Source organism: Drosophila navojoa, chromosome 4, assembly GCF_054131105.1.
Source record: "Drosophila navojoa isolate 15081-1374.11 chromosome 4, UAZ_NAV_1.0, whole genome shotgun sequence".
NCBI lineage: Eukaryota > Metazoa > Arthropoda > Insecta > Diptera > Drosophilidae > Drosophila > Drosophila navojoa.
In genome coordinates, this window is record NC_142892.1 from 21,026,147 (window position 1) to 21,043,983 (window position 17,837).

General features: G+C 42.9%; 9 protein-coding genes across 9 annotated transcripts; 7 read left to right on the forward strand and 2 right to left on the reverse strand.

Annotated features, from left to right (window-relative positions):
* Positions 1-1,236: 1,236 nt before the first annotated feature.
* On the forward strand, positions 1,237-2,421 carry LOC108650300 (uncharacterized). The gene has a single exon (XM_018099419.3). The coding sequence runs from the start codon at positions 1,369-1,371 to the stop codon at positions 2,269-2,271; it is 903 nt and encodes a 300-aa protein (XP_017954908.2). The 5' UTR covers positions 1,237-1,368; the 3' UTR covers positions 2,272-2,421.
* Positions 2,422-3,243: 822 nt separating this feature from the next.
* On the reverse strand, positions 3,244-4,274 carry LOC108651563 (uncharacterized). The gene has a single exon (XM_018101364.3). It carries the CDS (start codon positions 4,154-4,156, stop codon positions 3,368-3,370), a length of 789 nt encoding a protein of 262 aa, XP_017956853.1. The 5' UTR covers positions 4,157-4,274; the 3' UTR covers positions 3,244-3,367.
* A 1,658-nt stretch (positions 4,275-5,932) lies between these two features.
* Positions 5,933-6,774, forward strand: LOC108651569 (uncharacterized). Its single transcript, XM_018101369.3, has one exon. It carries the CDS (start codon positions 6,022-6,024, stop codon positions 6,523-6,525), a length of 504 nt encoding a protein of 167 aa, XP_017956858.1. The 5' UTR covers positions 5,933-6,021; the 3' UTR covers positions 6,526-6,774.
* Positions 6,775-8,043: 1,269 nt separating this feature from the next.
* On the forward strand, positions 8,044-9,062 carry LOC108651565 (uncharacterized). The gene has a single exon (XM_089260092.1). It carries the CDS (start codon positions 8,084-8,086, stop codon positions 8,708-8,710), a length of 627 nt encoding a protein of 208 aa, XP_089116218.1. The 5' UTR covers positions 8,044-8,083; the 3' UTR covers positions 8,711-9,062.
* Positions 9,063-11,138: 2,076 nt separating this feature from the next.
* LOC108651567 (uncharacterized) lies at positions 11,139-12,011 on the reverse strand. Its single transcript, XM_018101368.3, has one exon. The coding sequence runs from the start codon at positions 11,780-11,782 to the stop codon at positions 11,228-11,230; it is 555 nt and encodes a 184-aa protein (XP_017956857.1). The 5' UTR covers positions 11,783-12,011; the 3' UTR covers positions 11,139-11,227.
* Positions 12,012-12,712: 701 nt separating this feature from the next.
* On the forward strand, positions 12,713-13,660 carry LOC108651566 (uncharacterized). Its single transcript, XM_018101367.3, has one exon. The coding sequence runs from the start codon at positions 12,980-12,982 to the stop codon at positions 13,535-13,537; it is 558 nt and encodes a 185-aa protein (XP_017956856.1). The 5' UTR covers positions 12,713-12,979; the 3' UTR covers positions 13,538-13,660.
* Positions 13,661-14,920: 1,260 nt separating this feature from the next.
* Positions 14,921-15,795, forward strand: LOC108651564 (uncharacterized). Its single transcript, XM_018101365.3, has one exon. It carries the CDS (start codon positions 15,084-15,086, stop codon positions 15,738-15,740), a length of 657 nt encoding a protein of 218 aa, XP_017956854.3. The 5' UTR covers positions 14,921-15,083; the 3' UTR covers positions 15,741-15,795.
* Positions 15,796-15,873: 78 nt separating this feature from the next.
* On the forward strand, positions 15,874-16,821 carry LOC108651562 (uncharacterized). Its single transcript, XM_018101362.3, has one exon. It carries the CDS (start codon positions 16,024-16,026, stop codon positions 16,819-16,821), a length of 798 nt encoding a protein of 265 aa, XP_017956851.1. The 5' UTR covers positions 15,874-16,023.
* Positions 16,822-16,985: 164 nt separating this feature from the next.
* On the forward strand, positions 16,986-17,770 carry Polr2H (DNA-directed RNA polymerases I, II, and III subunit Rpb8). The gene is made up of 2 exons (XM_018101371.3): positions 16,986-17,163; positions 17,218-17,770. The coding sequence occupies exon 2, from the start codon at positions 17,223-17,225 to the stop codon at positions 17,670-17,672; it is 450 nt and encodes a 149-aa protein (XP_017956860.1). The 5' UTR covers positions 16,986-17,163; positions 17,218-17,222; the 3' UTR covers positions 17,673-17,770.
* The last annotated feature ends 67 nt before the right edge of the window (positions 17,771-17,837 follow it).

Sequence of the window (17,837 nt, forward strand, 5' to 3'; positions counted from 1 at the left end):
AAACGAAAGGAGCTGGCAAAAAAATTGTATACATAATTTCTGAAATGCTTCGAATTACTTTTTTAACCTGCATAAAAATAAATAAACAATAAATAAAAAATACTACTTTCCAGTTCAAATGAATATTTGTATATGATTACTTTGCTTCCAATGTAAAATTTCGTAAATAATTTATGCTTAAAATGTCTAAAATTACTTTTCTAGTCTTACTTAACATTATTTTAAGCTCTGACTACAAGTTTTATATGAATAGTTTTTTTTTTACCTTTATGTATAATAAGGCTTTAGAAAATTCCAGTTCATTCATAATTTTTGTTTTATTTTCCATTACGGTTTATAGTATGAAATAGTAAATCAAAGTAAAAGGTGTCTATTATTTTTGCGTGTGTTTATTTTTCTCTCTTTTTTCATTATTTTTTCCTATTTCGTTTATTTCAGTGATACGTTTTACTTTCATGATAAATATTATATAATTAATAGTTTAATAATTTCTATTATACTCAATAACGTTATGCTTAAATTTATTGCTATTTTACTAACCAAGTGGAGCAGCACATTTTACCTTCCACATTAAAGTGCTTTAGGTGCTGCTGGCTTCTCTGCCGTTATTGAGCTGCTGCTGATGGCCTGTGAGACGTTTATAAGTTACATACCAATAGATATACATACGTATGTACGCAGTGTATGGGACCGACTACGAGTATGAGAACATGCGGCTATTTATTTCAATTTTCCCAATTCGCATTTAAGACGAAAACAAAGTCACCAAGTGTACGTGCCCGGCATGCCCAACAACTGGCACTGGTCAGCCGCAAACTTTGCTCATCACCAACACAAGCTCAAATCGACTGCTGGCAAACATGCAGCAGCAGCAGCAGCAGCAGCAACAACAACAGCGAGCACAAGTACATGTTGTTAAAGCCGGGCTAGGGGCAGCGGAGTGGGGCTGGTGGGGGAATATGTAAAGCGATTTTGGGGCTGACTCTGTGACCATCATTGCGGTCAACGGGCAGGTTTAAGGTGTAGCGAGCGATGTCCGCCTTTTGGCCTCCACGTTGACACGATGACCACGACTGAGACACTGGCCAGAGCAGCCAACCGCACACACACACACACACAGAGTCACACAGACGCACACACAGGGAATTACATTTCCGGCTTGGACAGCATGCGGAAGCAGCGCGTCGCTTTAAATGCTTCAGGGCTGAAATTATGACAGGTGCCTGAGATTGGGCATGGATAAACGGGCGTTGGCCGCTAGAATTAGTTGAGCAGCTATAAATACGCTCGGCTGGAAAATGTCAGCGCTTAGTACTACAGCTAAAGAGTGTGAATAAAACTTGAAGAGCAGCGAAAAACGAAAAAAATATGCGGAAAGGACACGGATACGGATACGGTTACGGCGTTGGGCTGGCGCTGTTGCTGCTGCTGTGCATGGGTGCCAGCGTACGGACGGCTGTCATTCGGCCCGAGGCGCAGGAGGAGGCAACCACAATAAGCAGCGGGCCAGCCGACGCCGTGGAGGCCAGCACCACGGTGGAGCCAGAAGTAACGACCGCATCGGTGGCCCAAAGTCGCGACAAGGATGCCACCGTGAAAATTGGTTGGGCTAGTGTTGATCCTGCGCCCGGCACCGTCGACGGTGACCTGAGTGTGGGTCAAATGAAGTCGGCTAAGCTGCTGCTGCTGAGCACGCCGGCCAGGCGGCCAGCGGAAGTGGAGCAGCAGTTCGAGGAGCCGGACGACAGCGATGCCTCAGCCACCGCTGGCAGTGGGGATAGCAGTTTGCCAACTACGACAGAGGTCAGCACCACAACCGAGTACAGTGAGCCACCGACAACAACAGCAGCGACAACGACAGCGACAACAACAACCGTAGACGAGCAAGCCAGCGAGCAAAAGACAACTAAACTATTCGCCATCAATGCGACAATATCCTCCGAGGACGCGGTCCAGCCCAACGTAGCCGTGGCTGTGGCCACAGACAACACCACAATTGCGATTGCCGAACAGCCGCAGGCCCCCTCGGCCAACAATGTGGCCATTGAGCTGGCCCTCGTCGAGCCGGAGGCCGACTACGTGCTGCTGGATGGCAGCTTAACCGACCTGTCGGACCTCACCAGCTCATCCACCCATGACGAACTGCAGCTGGGCAGCTTCACGCACATCGACAGCGACGTCCACTTGCAGCCGGTGGTGCATTCTGTGGAAATCGTGCCCACCAGCCTCGATGATCCACTGATTGTTAATTACGTGCACAATTTGCGTTGACTATCGATGGCCGGACAGGCCCTTCCCCCCGCACTGTGCTCCAGTTAAAGCTTTGTTTTTATGTTCAATACCGAATATCGAAAGTGTTACGAGTTCTAATTTAGTTTTAAGAAGAAATTTTAATAAAAATGATGGATAACTGATATAGAAGCAGCTTTAGCATTTGAATTAGAGCATTGCATACACGAGGAGTGGGAGAAAACAGCAAACAGTGAGGAATGCAAATAGAAAATACTTTTGGGAGATTAAAGAAGCAATAGATCAGATAAACATGGAACTTGAAACTAAACAACTAATAGAGAGGAATTTAGGCATAGAAAATACATTCCTAAACAACTCTACTTTTCGGAGGGTTGAGAACATTTATATATAGGGAAGAGGCATTTCTCATATTAACTTGTTTATGATTTTTTTAAGCTCTTGTGACTGGAGTCATTCTGAAGCAAATGTATGACTCAATTCAATGTGTATTATTGGTACTCCTACTACAAAATATTGTCTCGAGACTTTTCTGGATCTTTTTCAATGTTGATTGTAACGCCAAGTATATTTGCATCACCTCATATATCGCTTTCGTATCTCTGTCCACGTGTTCCCTCAAGATCTAAAATACCGCTCTTACGCTTCAGCTTGTCAAATTCATCTCCCACAAAAGCCTTCATGATGCAGCTCCAGTTGAGAATTAACAATGAAGCATGAATTAATTAAATTGACACCTTTAGTCTTATTGAATGCAGATGTATGAAATATCAATTAATTAAAGAGCTACTGCAATCAAATAATCTCATATAAGTCTCATCTTGCTTGATCGCTCTTTGTACTCAATGTGTACAAAATTGCGAATGTACATGCTGAAAGTGGTTTCTTTTATGAATTTCCTGCTTCCATCAAATAGTTCTCTGCTACTCGATTCTCATGTACTTAAAAATATATTTATTTATTTATTGCTTGCAATGTATGAATTCATAGACATTTATAAAATACAGATGAATTCGAATATTTATTCACCTTGACTGAAATACAAAACACAACATGGAGTTCTTAAGACTAATCTGTTTAACAATGTAATAATACGAGAGATGCAGTCGAGGCCAGCTCACCAGCGCTGCTCCACGTGCGTGGTGTAGACAAATCCTCGCCTGGGCGCCTGGATCAGCGGCTGAGAGCGCAGTGGAATGGCCACAGGCACAACACTGGATGCAGGTGCTCTGGCCACCAGCACGGCTGGACCCAGGCTGGCGGTGAAGAGCACGTTTTCGGCATCGGGCTCAGCCTTGGAGCCAGGCTCTGGCGTGGGCTTCAGCGGATTCGTGCTGACGCCACACACTGGATGATTGGCATTGCTGTCGTCCGCTTCAGCTGACTCGGTTGCATTGCCAGCATCTAATTGCTGCTGTTGCTGCTGCTTCAGCTCTGTGGGCAGCAGGAATGCGCGACTGGGTCGATAGCCGGCGGCTGGATAGGGGGCGCCGGCAAAGGCGCGGCCTGAGCGGGCTTCAATGGGTGCAGCCGTGGTGGTGGCATCTAGCGAGTCCACTGTTGTTGTCGTACTCAAATCGAGAGCTTCCGTGGTGCTGGCTGTCGCGTCATCCAGCGGCAATTCCGTTGTAGTTGTGCCCAAGTCAGAGCCCGCAGTGGGCTGCACCGCGGCATCGGCTTCGCCCGGCAGCCAAAAGGCGCGTCCCTCCGGCCTAAAGCCAGCCGCTGGATATGGTGTGGGCGTTGGTGCGGGCGCGGGCGTGGGCGTGGGCTTCAGTTCTCTCACCACCGCCTGCTGTACGTCATCCTCCTGAACGCTGACCGCATACCGATTGATGCGTATCTGACGCGTCTCGGCGATTCCCGATGCCCACAGGCAGAGAACCAGAGCAAACATCCACTGCATACTGTGCTGTAGGTCTATCGTAAGTGAGGCGATATATTCCAACTGATTCCAGCTGCGGATGCGTCTGCTGTTTTTATACAATGTTCTCGAGCTGTCTAAGGTCTCAGGTCTCGGGTCTGTTCAACTGGCAATGAAAGCGAGAGTCGTCTCATCTCGTTCCGTTCCATGTCGAGTCGTAACATCGGGACATATGCATACGTGGAACATCATTAGGCGCACGGCTATCACATTTATTGATTTATTTTATTACTTATATTTTATACACACCGAACGAAATATATATAGATATATGCTTATATGTATATTTGCTTGAATATTTTGCATTTGCTTTGCTTCTGGTGTTTGACTGCTTATCCACGTCCACCACGTCCGAATCGTCGCCATGTTCTATGGAAATAAAATGCGTTTCCTACGTGATCGGAAACTCTAAGGCGCTGCCCAACCGGCCAAACCATTGACGAGCTGCCCACATCAATTGAAAGCGAAAACTTGTCGCCAATTGCATTATGTCTGGGCTTGAGTGTTAGAATATTTATTAAACACTTATAATCGATATTATGCGATCAACGACTGCCACTGAGGTGAGCCCCAAGGGCGGCTATGAGCAATTAACTAACTATTGCAGCGCGTCACGTCCTCTGATAACGATCGAACTAACCTATCGGGCCATAGTTAGACACTTGGGTGTTCCATGCGTGACTGGCGGCATCTACATACAGTCTAGAGTCTATTTCCCTTTGGAGAGTCAAGGATATACATCATAGTTTAGATTCTAAAACTGCATGGCTAGATTCCTCTTTAAATATATTGTTGTTCGATCCCACTTACCTATCGGCCTACACATAACCACATCGGCAACCCATGAGTAACTGGAGGTATTTACATACAACCAGATCGATAATTGATTTGATTTTTCCCGAATGTTTTTGCTTGATCTGATTCCAATCCGAATCTCATTTAGGCATTCTTGGCTACTAAGTTAGTATTAGCCTGAAGTATTATATATTCTGATAAATATATAATATTATAATCTGATAGATGAAATCACAACACAGTAGATAATATCAGATGCTTTAATACATCATCTAAAGTGACCTGCATTGTTATTATTACTACTTACTTATATTATTATTATTTCTGAGGTTTAGTTGGGTATCATAAGTTTTCGAATTGATAACAGAATCGTTAAATGAATATTCGAGCTATAAACGCCTGTCCAGCATATTCTTTTAGTTTTATCTGATGCCATGGATAATCTAATATACGGAATATTTGGAGTATTTGTTTATTTATTTGTCTTTATTGTTAATTTAATTTAAATTTAATTTTATTATTCATAAGAATGAAAAGTTACACCTTCTAAAAGTTTTATCGCTCACTTTTATATAAGTGGCACACTTAAGAATTTCTGAAGGCTGATTTATTTTGACATAAACTAGAACACAACACTCATTGGTAGCGCCGCAGCTGTAGACGTTCCGAGTGTTATTCCATTGAATAGTGCTCGCTCCGGTTTTGGATTGATTAATGGCGGAACTATAAATTCGAACTTCCAGCTCTTCTGCTAGTTCTTTCTTGTCACGTCGCACGCACATAAACCCGCCGATCGGCCGCTCACAATGGAGCCGCCGACGTCAGAGAGAGCGCCAAAAAAGGATGTCCATGCTTGGACCATGCGACGCACCGCACACTAAACAGATTCGAGTGGGGCTGGAACATGGTCAGCCGATTCCACTGTTTCCACATCTCTCCTAGCTATAAAAGCGCCGCGCTTGGCTGCCAACTGCAGCAGTCGTCGGCTTCAGCTTCCTAGAACCACACACACACCCACCCACAAGCACACAGAGATCCAGCAACTCATCGATATGGCCAAGTTCCAAGTCTTGATTGTGATCGCCGCCTGCCTGCTGGCCGTCAGCGAGTGCCAGGTGCAGCGCCAGCGCCAGGTGCAGCGCCTGAGCCGTGGACGCTCCCGCTACTTTGCACGCCAGGAGCTGGCGCCAGCGGACCCGGATGCCGTCACGCCATATCCTTCAGCCGACGAACTGAAGCCAGAGGTGCCCTTCGATGAGGCAGCCGCCCCAGCCGCCGCCGAGCCCACGCCCGATGCCGTCTACGGCCCGCCCGACGCAGCGCCCAATGCCGTGCCCGATGAGGTCTACGGCCCGCCCGATGTCACTGGTAACGACCTGCCAGCCGCTGACGCCGCCGCCGATGTGCCCGCCGAGCAGGCACGCCTCGTGGCTGCCAGACGCGCCGCCAAGCTCCGGCGCGCCCAGCCTGTGGCCTATCGTCGCGCTGCCGCCGCCGCCGCCGCAGCCCGCCCGGCCAAGCTGAGCGCTGCCCGCTCTGTGGTGCGACGCGCCTAGATGCGCCCAGCTCATCTGCTGGCGAGCTGCCTGGACCGGGCAGTCGCATTTAGCCAGATGCCAGCTGCTGCATAACCCAAAAATCCATGACGATTCAACGAAGCTCCCTGATGACGGCATACCAGCAACTCACACACACTCACACACATAAACATACGCATACACATACAAACTATTCAGCATTTGAAATTTACCATTGATTGTAAGCGAATTGCAAATAAAGTGTTCAGGAAACACAACAAAAGCTCACACAGATCGTGCTCAGACATTCTGTCTGCCTGATGAATCACTAAAGGGGGTTTGGATGGCATTGCTGCCACGCTCAGAGCCAAAACCAAATGCGGGGCTGGGCCGGGCCAAGCCAGGTAACCGGTTAAGGAGCGCATGCGTACGCGTCATAAAAACATGACGATGCTGCTGATGCTGACGAAGATGAAGACGAAATCGAAGTTGCTTACATTGGGCTGGGTATCTCCCAAACCGCAAGTAAACAAGAAATTCAAGTTCAATTTGCCAGGAATCGAAGCAATGCTACCCTATAAAAATGCAATTAAAGGAGGTAAGTACAGACAGATGGTTGAGGAATATATTCGGAATGATAATAAAATACTAATATAAAATAAAAAAAATTTATAATAATACAATATAATATAAAATTTATATATAATATCAATAAAATCATAGCATATTTACAATAATATTATTAGTAATTTATTATGTATCATTTTTATATAATATGATTTTATTGATATTATTTTCTGCCAAACCTTATTTATTAGTCGTAATATATTATTTATTATATATAAATAATATTTAAATATATAAAAAAATTTTCTACTAATCCGCTGCTAAGCACAACTGCTTACTATTACTATTACTAGTAATAACTAGTACTAGTAATAGATCATCAGTGAAGCATTTATAGCCCAGAGTATTGTTCAACTTTAATAAGAGTTTAATTACCTAGTAGAGAAGGGAATTATCAACAATAAGATAGAAAAACTGTTAATTAGAATATTTAAATTGAAACTAATTAAATAGCTTATACCCTGTAAAATTGATCAGCTCTAACAAGACTTGAGCTATGGTTAATATATATACATATAAAAGAGATTTATTGGCTTGAATCGGTTGTTCGATCACACATGCTAATCATTTTCAATTTACAAGCAATTAAATGCATTCAAAACTTATGTAGAAGAGAGACAGAGAGAGCGAGCTAGAAAGGGAGAGTGGGAAATTTAGAAATATTGCCTCACATACGCAGGGCGGTCAAACGGGGTTTCTATCAGCTTGATAAGACACAAAGAGAAACAGCTTCAACTTGCTTGGCATCTTTCTCTCTGTCGACCTCTGCTGCTGCTGTTGTAGCTGCTGTCTCTATCGGTGTCTTATCTCTCTGTCTCTTGCCTGGGTTGAGTCAGCTCAGCATCTCGCTGCTTATTTAAATAATTGCAAGCGCTTTTGGCTGCTCAGTGTATCAGACGCTGCGAGTGAAGCAGCTACGCTTAACGAGTCGGTTTTTGTGATCTTTGAGCTTTGATAACAACAAAATAAAATGTGGAAGAGGTTGAGTGTGCTAATGCTGATTGGATTAATCGAACTCGCTTCGGCTCAACGTCCATCCTTTGCCGGCGCACGGCCGCCAGGCGGACTCAGCCAGAAGGACAAGTATAACGGCGCCCAGAATACGGCCGTGGAGAACATATCTGGCGTGGACATTGCCACACGCTTCGGCTCGGATGCAGTGCCGCAGCAGGCGCAAACAGTCAGCTTGGCCTACGGCGCCCCGCAGAGGCCGCCAGTGGGCGTGCCCCTCGTGTTTGCCGTGAGCAGCTATGAGCCCGTGGTGGCATCGAGTGTGGTGCCGGCCACCGTTGACGTGGCCAACCGCTTTGGTGGTGGTGCTGCTGCTGCCAGTCCCCCATCTGTGGGCAGCACTCAAGCCCCCGCCAGCGGAGTGAGTCCTCCTCCTTCACCCACTCCAAGTGTCGTCAGACCCGTGGCGAATGCTCTGCCCATCGATGCGCATGGAGACGAGAACTATGTGAACTACCTGAGTCAGCTGCCCCAGGATAATCAGCCGTTCTGGTTCCTCAACTACCAGGCCATCGAGGCACTGAGGAACAGCTCGAGGCCGAATGTGGGTGCACTCGAGACGCGGGGATCTTTCTTTGCTGGCTAAAGCTCGTTTTCCAGCCACACAAAAAATTACAATACTCATGGCTAATTAATGCCCACACATACATTGGTATATACCTGTCTATGTGCGTGTGTGGGTGTGAGTAGAGAGTGTACATACGCTTACTCAGCAATATTATCTTGAAAACCGGGAGGAAATACCAACATCGTGAATTGTGATTTTTCAAGCGATAAGATTGCGATTCGACATATGAATAGAGGAAATATAAAATACAAATTATATTACAAAAGCAATATGCAAATTGTAATTGCTTGGGAACTGTAAAGGCCCCCACTCAATAGCAATAAAAAAATCTATATACATACATTAAATAAATATTATTTATTAAAACTTATTGGACTGCAGCCTATTTTAATGTGTCTATTTTGGGTTTTATCAGCATCCTCTCCTTTTCAACCCACACATGGCAAACAAACAGCGAAAGTAATTATTTTATAAAAGCGTTATGCATATTATAAAGACCCTATACAATGTTAATATGCCAATATTATTTATTCAAATTTATTCTCTGCTACTGTTTTTGTTATATGTATCTATTTTGAGTTTCATCAGCTTTTTTTCCCCCGTTTGAATTCAACATAAAAATAGAGAAACTAAATCAAACGTATGATATTTATTTATTCAAGCAGTATGCAAATGTAAATTTCATGGGAATTATAAAGTAAAATATTTTAGAAATATTTTTAAGTAAACTTATTCTTCAGCTGCTCATTTTGACGTGCCTATATTGAGTTTAAAGAGCATCTGTATGGGGCGTATAAAATTTTCCTTTTCATCCCTCTCATTCACTTCTCAGGTTCTTGTCGCATGTAGCCACTATGCACATAACTCCAATTGTCCAATGTATCGAAGGAATTCCAATGAAATTTTAATAAGAATTTACTCTAGCTTCTAATTAGTTGACCTCTTTTGTACCATCCACTGCAATATTGTCGGATTTCTATATTCAATACTTCTATATTAAATATTTTACCCTCCATATTGTATTCAATTATAAAATATATTATGAATCAGATCAAAGTTTCTATTATATACTCATTTAAGTTCCACAATATTTTATCTATTCACAAAACCTGATGAGAAATAGCATCAAAAGATAGAGGTAGGTCAATGATATCTTTGCGTTGCCTTTAGCGATAGTTTTATCAAAATTACTTGGCATGATCTTTTTACTCATAAACTTTTTAATTGCACTTGAATACCAAAATTTAATTTCCTCTATGATTAATTTCAATTACTTGAAATTCACATTAAAATCCGATATTGCACAGTATGCATAATCCCTGTTAAGGGTACACAAATTGGATCAACTTTCACTGAATATCTAAATTTAGTCGGCTGAATCATATTCTTAATTTTACATAGACATAAGGAAATGTTATTAACTTTTATTTTAATACAGCTTCATTATACTTACGCAATATAATGCCAGTAAAAGCAATAATGTCGGGTCAAACTGGCTGCATAATGCTCGCTCGAATTATAAAAACCTTTAAATGTATTTAAAATTTCCAGTTTTTGGTTCTATTGGGTTAAGTGCTATCTCCAGAAGATTTCTATAGAAAAGTGGGAATATTAAGAAACATGGGTCTCTCCCTAGATTATTCAATGCAACAAGTTTTTTGTTCTTATATAGTAAAAGGAAAATATTACCAGTATGCCACTTTAAATTAATTACCAAGATTCCTGCTGTAAAATATAGAAAATTTTATTTTCTATTTAAATACAGAAAATTAAAATTTACCCATTTACCACGCCTAAAGCTAATATTATAGTTAAGGACGTAAACTTTTATTTTTATAGATGTTTTCTAAAAAACTTAAACTTTAAATTGTATAAATGTTTTCTAACTTCTTTCAAGTGCACAATACAGACAGATGATAACTATCACAGAGAAAACTCTATATATTTAAATTCTTGAGCTAGTATAAGTATTGGCAGCTGTGGAAAGCAGAAGTTGCACCAACTATACTACTTATATGCCCATCTATGTATGCATGAAGCGCATCATGCTCGATTTAGTATATAAGTCTTGAATAGACGAACAACAATAGTATTGAAACCTTTTAAACGCCTTTTAAAAGCAGCAAACAAAAAACGGAATAATAGTAAAGAAAAACACACAGAAATAACAATTTATAAGCAGGCAAAGCATGAAAAATGCATTCAAAGAGCCAGAACAAAGGAAAAGTGGAGAAAATGCAGAAAAATGTACAAGAAAAACTCAACAACTTCAATATGCAATGGATGAAAATGGATGCAAACAATGAAAAGTGCTCCTTGGGCGCTTGTTAATGGCGAGTGAATTGCGAAAAAGTCGATACCGGAGCAAAAGTGTCAAGCACTGAAAATGCCACTGAAAAAGTAGATAGGAGTAGAGAACGGACTTGGAAAAGAAAAAACACATGAATGCAGCTAAGTTCAACTCAGTTTAATATACTCCAAACAAAACATTTTCATGCAAATAACAATCGATCAATCAATCAGTCACAGGATCATTTACCAGGCCAGCTGCTGGCTAGCTGCAGTGTAGGCAACCAGGTAGGGCTGCTGGCCTCCCACATAGTAGAGCTGGGGTGCGGGCAAGGCGGCAACTGGAGCCACTGGAACGGCTGGTGCTGCCGCCTCCACGGGCAACTCCTCCAGGCGGGCAATGCGTTGACGCTTGCGCTTGGGCTGCGCCTTGGCCAACTGCAGCTTGGCCAATCTCTGGCGGCTGCTGCGCAGGCGAGCAACGGCTGCTGGTGTGGTCACCTCCTCCAGCGAATTCTCCTCGATTTCCACTTCTTCGGCATCGGGCTGGAAGCTGTTTGCTGGCGGCTCCTCTTCGGCGGGCAGCTCATTCACATCCGTGGACGGTGGTGGGCCATAGATGAGTGCCGGCTCCTCCGGCTTCAGCTCATCCGCAGACGGGTAAGGCGTGGGCTGAACCTCCTGCCTGGCAAACGCCTGGCGCTGTCGACTCAAACGTAAACGCCGCGGCGCCTCAGCGGATACGTGAGCCACCAGGATGGCCAGGAGCAGCAGGGAGCTAGTGAGCTGATAGCGTGCCATGATCGTCTTAGTTGCTGTTAAGCTTTGTTGTCGATCGTATATGGAGCTTTTGCTTTTATACCCGTTGCTGGCCCCGTGTCAACGGAGCTGCAACAATTCTAGACCACTCCGCAACGTTCCGCATATAAAGCAGTCAATAATTTGATAGCCCACTCCAAAAAAACAAAAACAAATGCATAAAGAAAAATACGAAGAAAAAACTAGTAATCCAAAAAACCATTGACCTGCATGATAAGCAGGCGCCGCACAGTGCCTCAATGCTCATTTATTTTTGGACAGTTATATTCAACTTCAAGGTGCAAAAGGCAATAAATGAAATAAATTATTAATAGGCATAACAATAATAATAATAAAACATTTTGAAAATAAGTATAAAAATGTTTTAATTATTATGTTACACATATATATTATATACATATTTTTGTATATAAAAATAAATATACATAAAAAAAAAAAACATTTTAGATAAGGAGAGATAGATATTCTATTTATATACACACATATACATATATCATTCTTAAATTTGAACTTAATTAAGGTTTATATTAAACTTCAATTTAATAAAAAATATAAATACCTACATAAATAAGTAATTTATGCATAAGTATTTATAAAAATTTATAGTTAAAAGTGTCTTCAAAAAATATTTTTTCTTAAAATCTGTTTTTAGTTTTGTTAAAATTAATGACAATTTATGAATTATTTAAGCTTTTTAACTTTTTGGTTTATATAGTTCTTTATTTTTTATAAGTATATAGTATATATAGTATGTATTATATATAGTACATTCCGAATATTGTGATCCATATGTTTTACTTAATTTTATTTAACTTATTAAACACCTAAAGCAACTTCATAGTTTTTGCACCAATGTAGCTGAAGCACATGGATAAGACAGTTGAGCATTTGCCCAAAATACAATTTGATGGGCTTTACGTCCAGGTTGCAGCAGTGCGCGCCGATCGAGTGTGTGAAGTTCAGAGTTAAGTGGCGAATCGCATTAATGGTCGGCGGTTATATGGTTATGGGTTAGACATGGGCCCTTGACGAAATATTGTCACGTAGGTGCACGTATGTGGACACCATCTTGAGGGTGTCCCTCGGCGTGCCATTTATGACTGCCAAAATGTCGTGTATAAAAAGTCGGCGATTCGCAGTCGATATCAACATTCTAACAACAACCAGCAACAGTTCGACATGGCTTTCAAGTTCACCAGCTCTCTGCTCATCCTGGCTGCCATCGCAGCGGTCTCTGTGGCGGAGCCGGCACGTCTGCGCAGTCGCTCATCCCGCTTCCGTTTGGCTCGCCAGGAGGAGGCATCGCCAGCGCCTGTGGATCCAGCTGTGGACGTTGCCCCCACGCCAGCCTCGGCCCCTTATCCGCCTGCAGGCGTCACGCCCGCCATACCCTTTGACCTGCCCACCGAGACGGAGACCGAGGCGCAGCCCGATCTGACCTATGGCCCACCCGACAACACCTATGGCCCGCCACCCGCCGAGCCCGACAACACCTATGGCCCACCACCTGCCGAGCCCGACAACACCTATGGCCCGCCCCCTGCCGACACTGCCGCTGATCTGGACCAAGACCAGGATCTGGCTCCAGCCGATGCCGATCCAGCTTCAGAGCCCATTCCCGCCAGCCTGATCCTTGCACGCAATGGTCGCCTGCGCCTGCGCGGTCCAGCATCGGAGAAGCTGCGCTCCGCTCAGATCATACGATCCAAGCCAGTTCTGGTCTACACCATCCAATAGATGCACTGTTGTTGCGAATGTTCTTCACGAGTCATCGATCCAAATATTTGTTAACTCTTTATTAAATACACATAAATAAAACTTTGTTAAACAAAATTTCAAATTTCTTGTAAGCAGTTTTAATTTTGGCCAACAGATTCGTTTATCCAATATTTGTTGGTAAGTTAAAGGGAACAAATTTAAACTAGATATTAGATCTGCATAACAATAAAAAATCTACTTTAGAGTTGACTTTTAATATATTCATCTATATTTTTGTAACTTTCGTTGGATATCTATACCGATATGTATATATGGCTGTATACGCATAATAAACGCAAAAATGTTGGATTTTGTTTACAACAATTTGTTTCAAACCTTTGTTTCTTTTAATGTCTTCATATCTTTTAATTACTTTAATCTTGATTTGAGATATTTTCTCGAAGTATAATCTATTCTAAAAACTTGTCTTAGCGAATGCTTAAATATATATAAAAGATAAATATATTTAACAAATTTAATACTCAATAATAGATTTGAAAAAAAAAAAAAAAAATCATCTTTTTTTTCAATACTGTACTGTATATCATTATTTTTTACTCGGTGCAAAGCCTGGGTCAACCTAATAATATAATAATATATAATAAAATAATTATAATAATTTCCAATAAATGGCTGTTCGGCATAAAGACAACACAGTTAAATATAAATATAGGAGGACATTCAGGTATATTACGAATATTTTAGCATGCATTTATTTAGAAATTCAAAAATGCAAAATATAGAGCTTTAATACGACCGACTTTGGCTCTTTAAAAAACTGTATATATATATATATATATATATATATATATATATATATAAACAAATATATTTATTTGTAGAGACATCATTCAATTCTGAAAGATATGTAATAAATAAATAAACAGATGGCAAATCATTAATTTCAACTCTGCTTTTTATACCCTTAAAGGGAATCTAATATTATAGATCGATTATTATTATAGATTATATAGAAGACAATTTTAAAAATATTATTATGTTAATTACTGGATCATAAGGACATACAAAAAGTTTAAATTTGGATATGAGGTTTGCATTTGGATATAAGAACCTAATTGAAGGAGATTTGTATGTCCAATTGAACAATAGTCAAGAGACTGACCTAGACGACAATTTGGTCTAATGGTGTGGCTCTCCAGACACGTTTCCGAAAAGGCCAATGGTTATGAATATAAAAGCCATTAAGAAAAATTATGAATAGCCAAGAACCCACCGAAATAAACAAATGGGGAATTGAACTACGAGCTAAAGCCTATTGGAACCGCTGTCGTCGGCGTGTTAATGAGGGAGAGAGACCAGCGCCACCGGCACTTGATAAACACCCGGTTAGCATTGGCTGCCAAAATTGGGAAAAGGGTCACGTAGCCAGCATTAAACAGAAATCACAAGCCGATTCGATCGGGCCAACATAATCAAAGCCGTGCCGAGCGAACGAGAACAGCAACTAGCTACACAGCTAGCTAGCTGCTAGGAGGCCTACAATCGAAAGTGACGAGCATAAATTATGAACGACAGATCTGACCGGGAGGCCCCTATAAATAGGCCGAGCTCTTGGGCAACTCAGAACAGAATTGAATCGATCGTCAAAATGACTAAAGCTGCTTCAACACTTCTGCTGCTAGGCCTCGCCGTCCTGGCCAGTGCGGAGCCACTGCGTCAGAGATTTGTGCCGCGACGTGGACTCGCACGGCAGGAGCAGGCGCCACCAAGTCCTGCGCCCACCGGCTACCCAGAGGCTGGCATCACTCCCGAAGTGCCCTTTGAGCTGCCAAGTTCCACTGCACAGCCGGAAGTGAAGTACCTGCCTCCGGATAATACCTATGGACCTCCGGACAGCGTCTATGGGCCACCCACCAGTGTAGATGAGCAGCCACAACCAGATGATTTGCCGGAACCTCAGCCGGAGCCCGAGCAGCCCATCGAAACCGACGACATACCAGAAGAGGAGACTCCTGTTGATGCGAAGCAGCAGCCCGGCGCAGATGCGGATGAGGAGGAAGTGCTCGTGCAAGTGGCCGAAGATGGCACCGTGATCGCTGTGTCGACGACTCTCGATAAGCCCGAGGATAATAAGTCCGCCAGAATCTATCAACGCTTCCCACAGGCTCGCCGTAGGCAAGCGCCAGTGCCGGAACGCTTGGTGCTGCGCCGCAACTGGTAAAATTGTAATCTAAGTCATGTAAAAGCTATTAATAAAGTTGCCCATAACCACATAATATCTTCGGCTCACATATGCATACGGTTTAGTCATAGTGGCTGTTGGGCACGTAAGCGCTTGGGCTTGCCGTATAAGTCATCGCTCGATTGGCCTTGTTGGCAATTTGGGCACTTGGGCACTTGGGCAGTTTGGACACTTTGCTGGTGAAGGTCAACTTTGGTCTATGATGGGTATTTAAAGTCGACAGTCGACAGAGGGCAGTAGCAGTTCATGTTGTGACAGCAAAATGTTTGGAGCAAGCTTTTTATTTGTGGCCCTTTGGGCGGCAGTTAGCCTGGATGCTAGTGAAGCGGCTAGACTACGTTTTCCGGGACCTGTTCTACAGCGACAAGAGGTTGCTCCTTATCCACCAGCCGGTTTGACGCCTGATCCACCATTTGAACTGCCGACCGAGCAGCCTGCTGACTTTCCTCAACCAGATTTGACCTATGGACCACCGGAGGAACAGCCGGAACTTGTTTATGGACCGCCTGAGGAACAGCCGGAGCTTGTTTACGGACCACCCGATGATGTCTATGGACCACCTGATGAGACCTACGGCCCACCAGCTGTTGAAGAGATTCCTGATGAGACCTATGGTCCTCCGGAGCTCCCAACGAATGTAGGCGCCAATGGTTCAGGACAGAGTGCAGCAACCATAAGCTTGGCTAGCTTACGTCCACAGCTACAATTTGTATTGCCTCTGGTACAACGTTTTACCGCCTTCCGTCAGATGCTTCGTCCTGTGCAGTCCAACCGACGGCCCTCTAAGTTGACGGCTCGGCCACAGAGGAGACCTGCTAAGATTATCAATAGAGTTAATGCTGCATTCCCAGCGACTCAATTGACTTTGCCATTCGTGGAGCGCCGCATTCCATTCAGGCCTGCGCGTCTAATTGTTAACGCCCCATTGAAACGAAAGCCCGCCAAGCTTACCGTTAATTCACCTAAAGCACCTCTCGCCCAATTGACGCCCGCCATACGCAGGCCAATATTTTCCGGCGGTCGCGTTATTGCCTATTCTGACCAAGTGCAGAACTGGTAAATAATGTGAATACTTGTAAATATGCTCTGAATAAATTGTTATTTTTCTGATACAAACGAGCATTTTATAACTGATGAACTCCTAAATATATCTATCCGGCAACTCAATTCTTATCGATATATCGTTAGTTGCTGACATATCGGCAAACCGCCACTAGTGAACATTCTACTACGCATCCATCCCTATAGCACGCTAAACCGAATTGCCGACAACGGTGTATTTTTAATGAAAATATAGCCATAAAATAAACAAATATACATAATAGCAACAAACAATTGAGTGCCAGTAGTAGGTATTGATAACTGAATTGGACTGCATTGAATTTTTTGGTTTGAACATAAGGTAAATATTTGGCGGCCACAAGTGGAATAGCTCAGCTTATAAACAGTTTCGTAGGTAAAATGGCTGGTGTGTTATTCGAAGACATATTCAACGTTAAGGACATGGATCCTGAGGGCAAAAAATTTGATCGCGTTTCCCGCCTGCACTGCGAATCAGAATCATTTAAAATGGACCTTATACTGGATATAAATTCATGGCTGTATCCCATGGAACTGGGAGACAAATTCCGTTTGGTGCTGGCCACAACATTGCGTGAAGATGGTTGTCCCGACAGCGGCGAATATAATCCCATGGAGCATGAAGGTACGCGAGCGGATAGTTTTGAGTACGTCATGTACGGGAAGATCTATCGCATTGAGGGCGACGAGGCGCACAACGAGTCATCACGACTGTCGGCGTACGTTTCGTTTGGTGGTCTACTGATGCGTCTGCAAGGAGATGCCAACAATTTACACGGATTCGAGGTGGATCAGCACATGTACTTGCTAATGAAGCGACTGGCGTTTTGAACATTGTATATATCACACATTATTTTTGTAAATTAAAAATTTTGCTCTAAAGCTTAGAATGTTAAATGCAGTGTTACCATAAGCTGCCAACGATAAAATGCCTTTGTTTCAATATCGTATTGCAGCTCAAAACAATGGGATATCGATATTCTCGAATTGAACTAG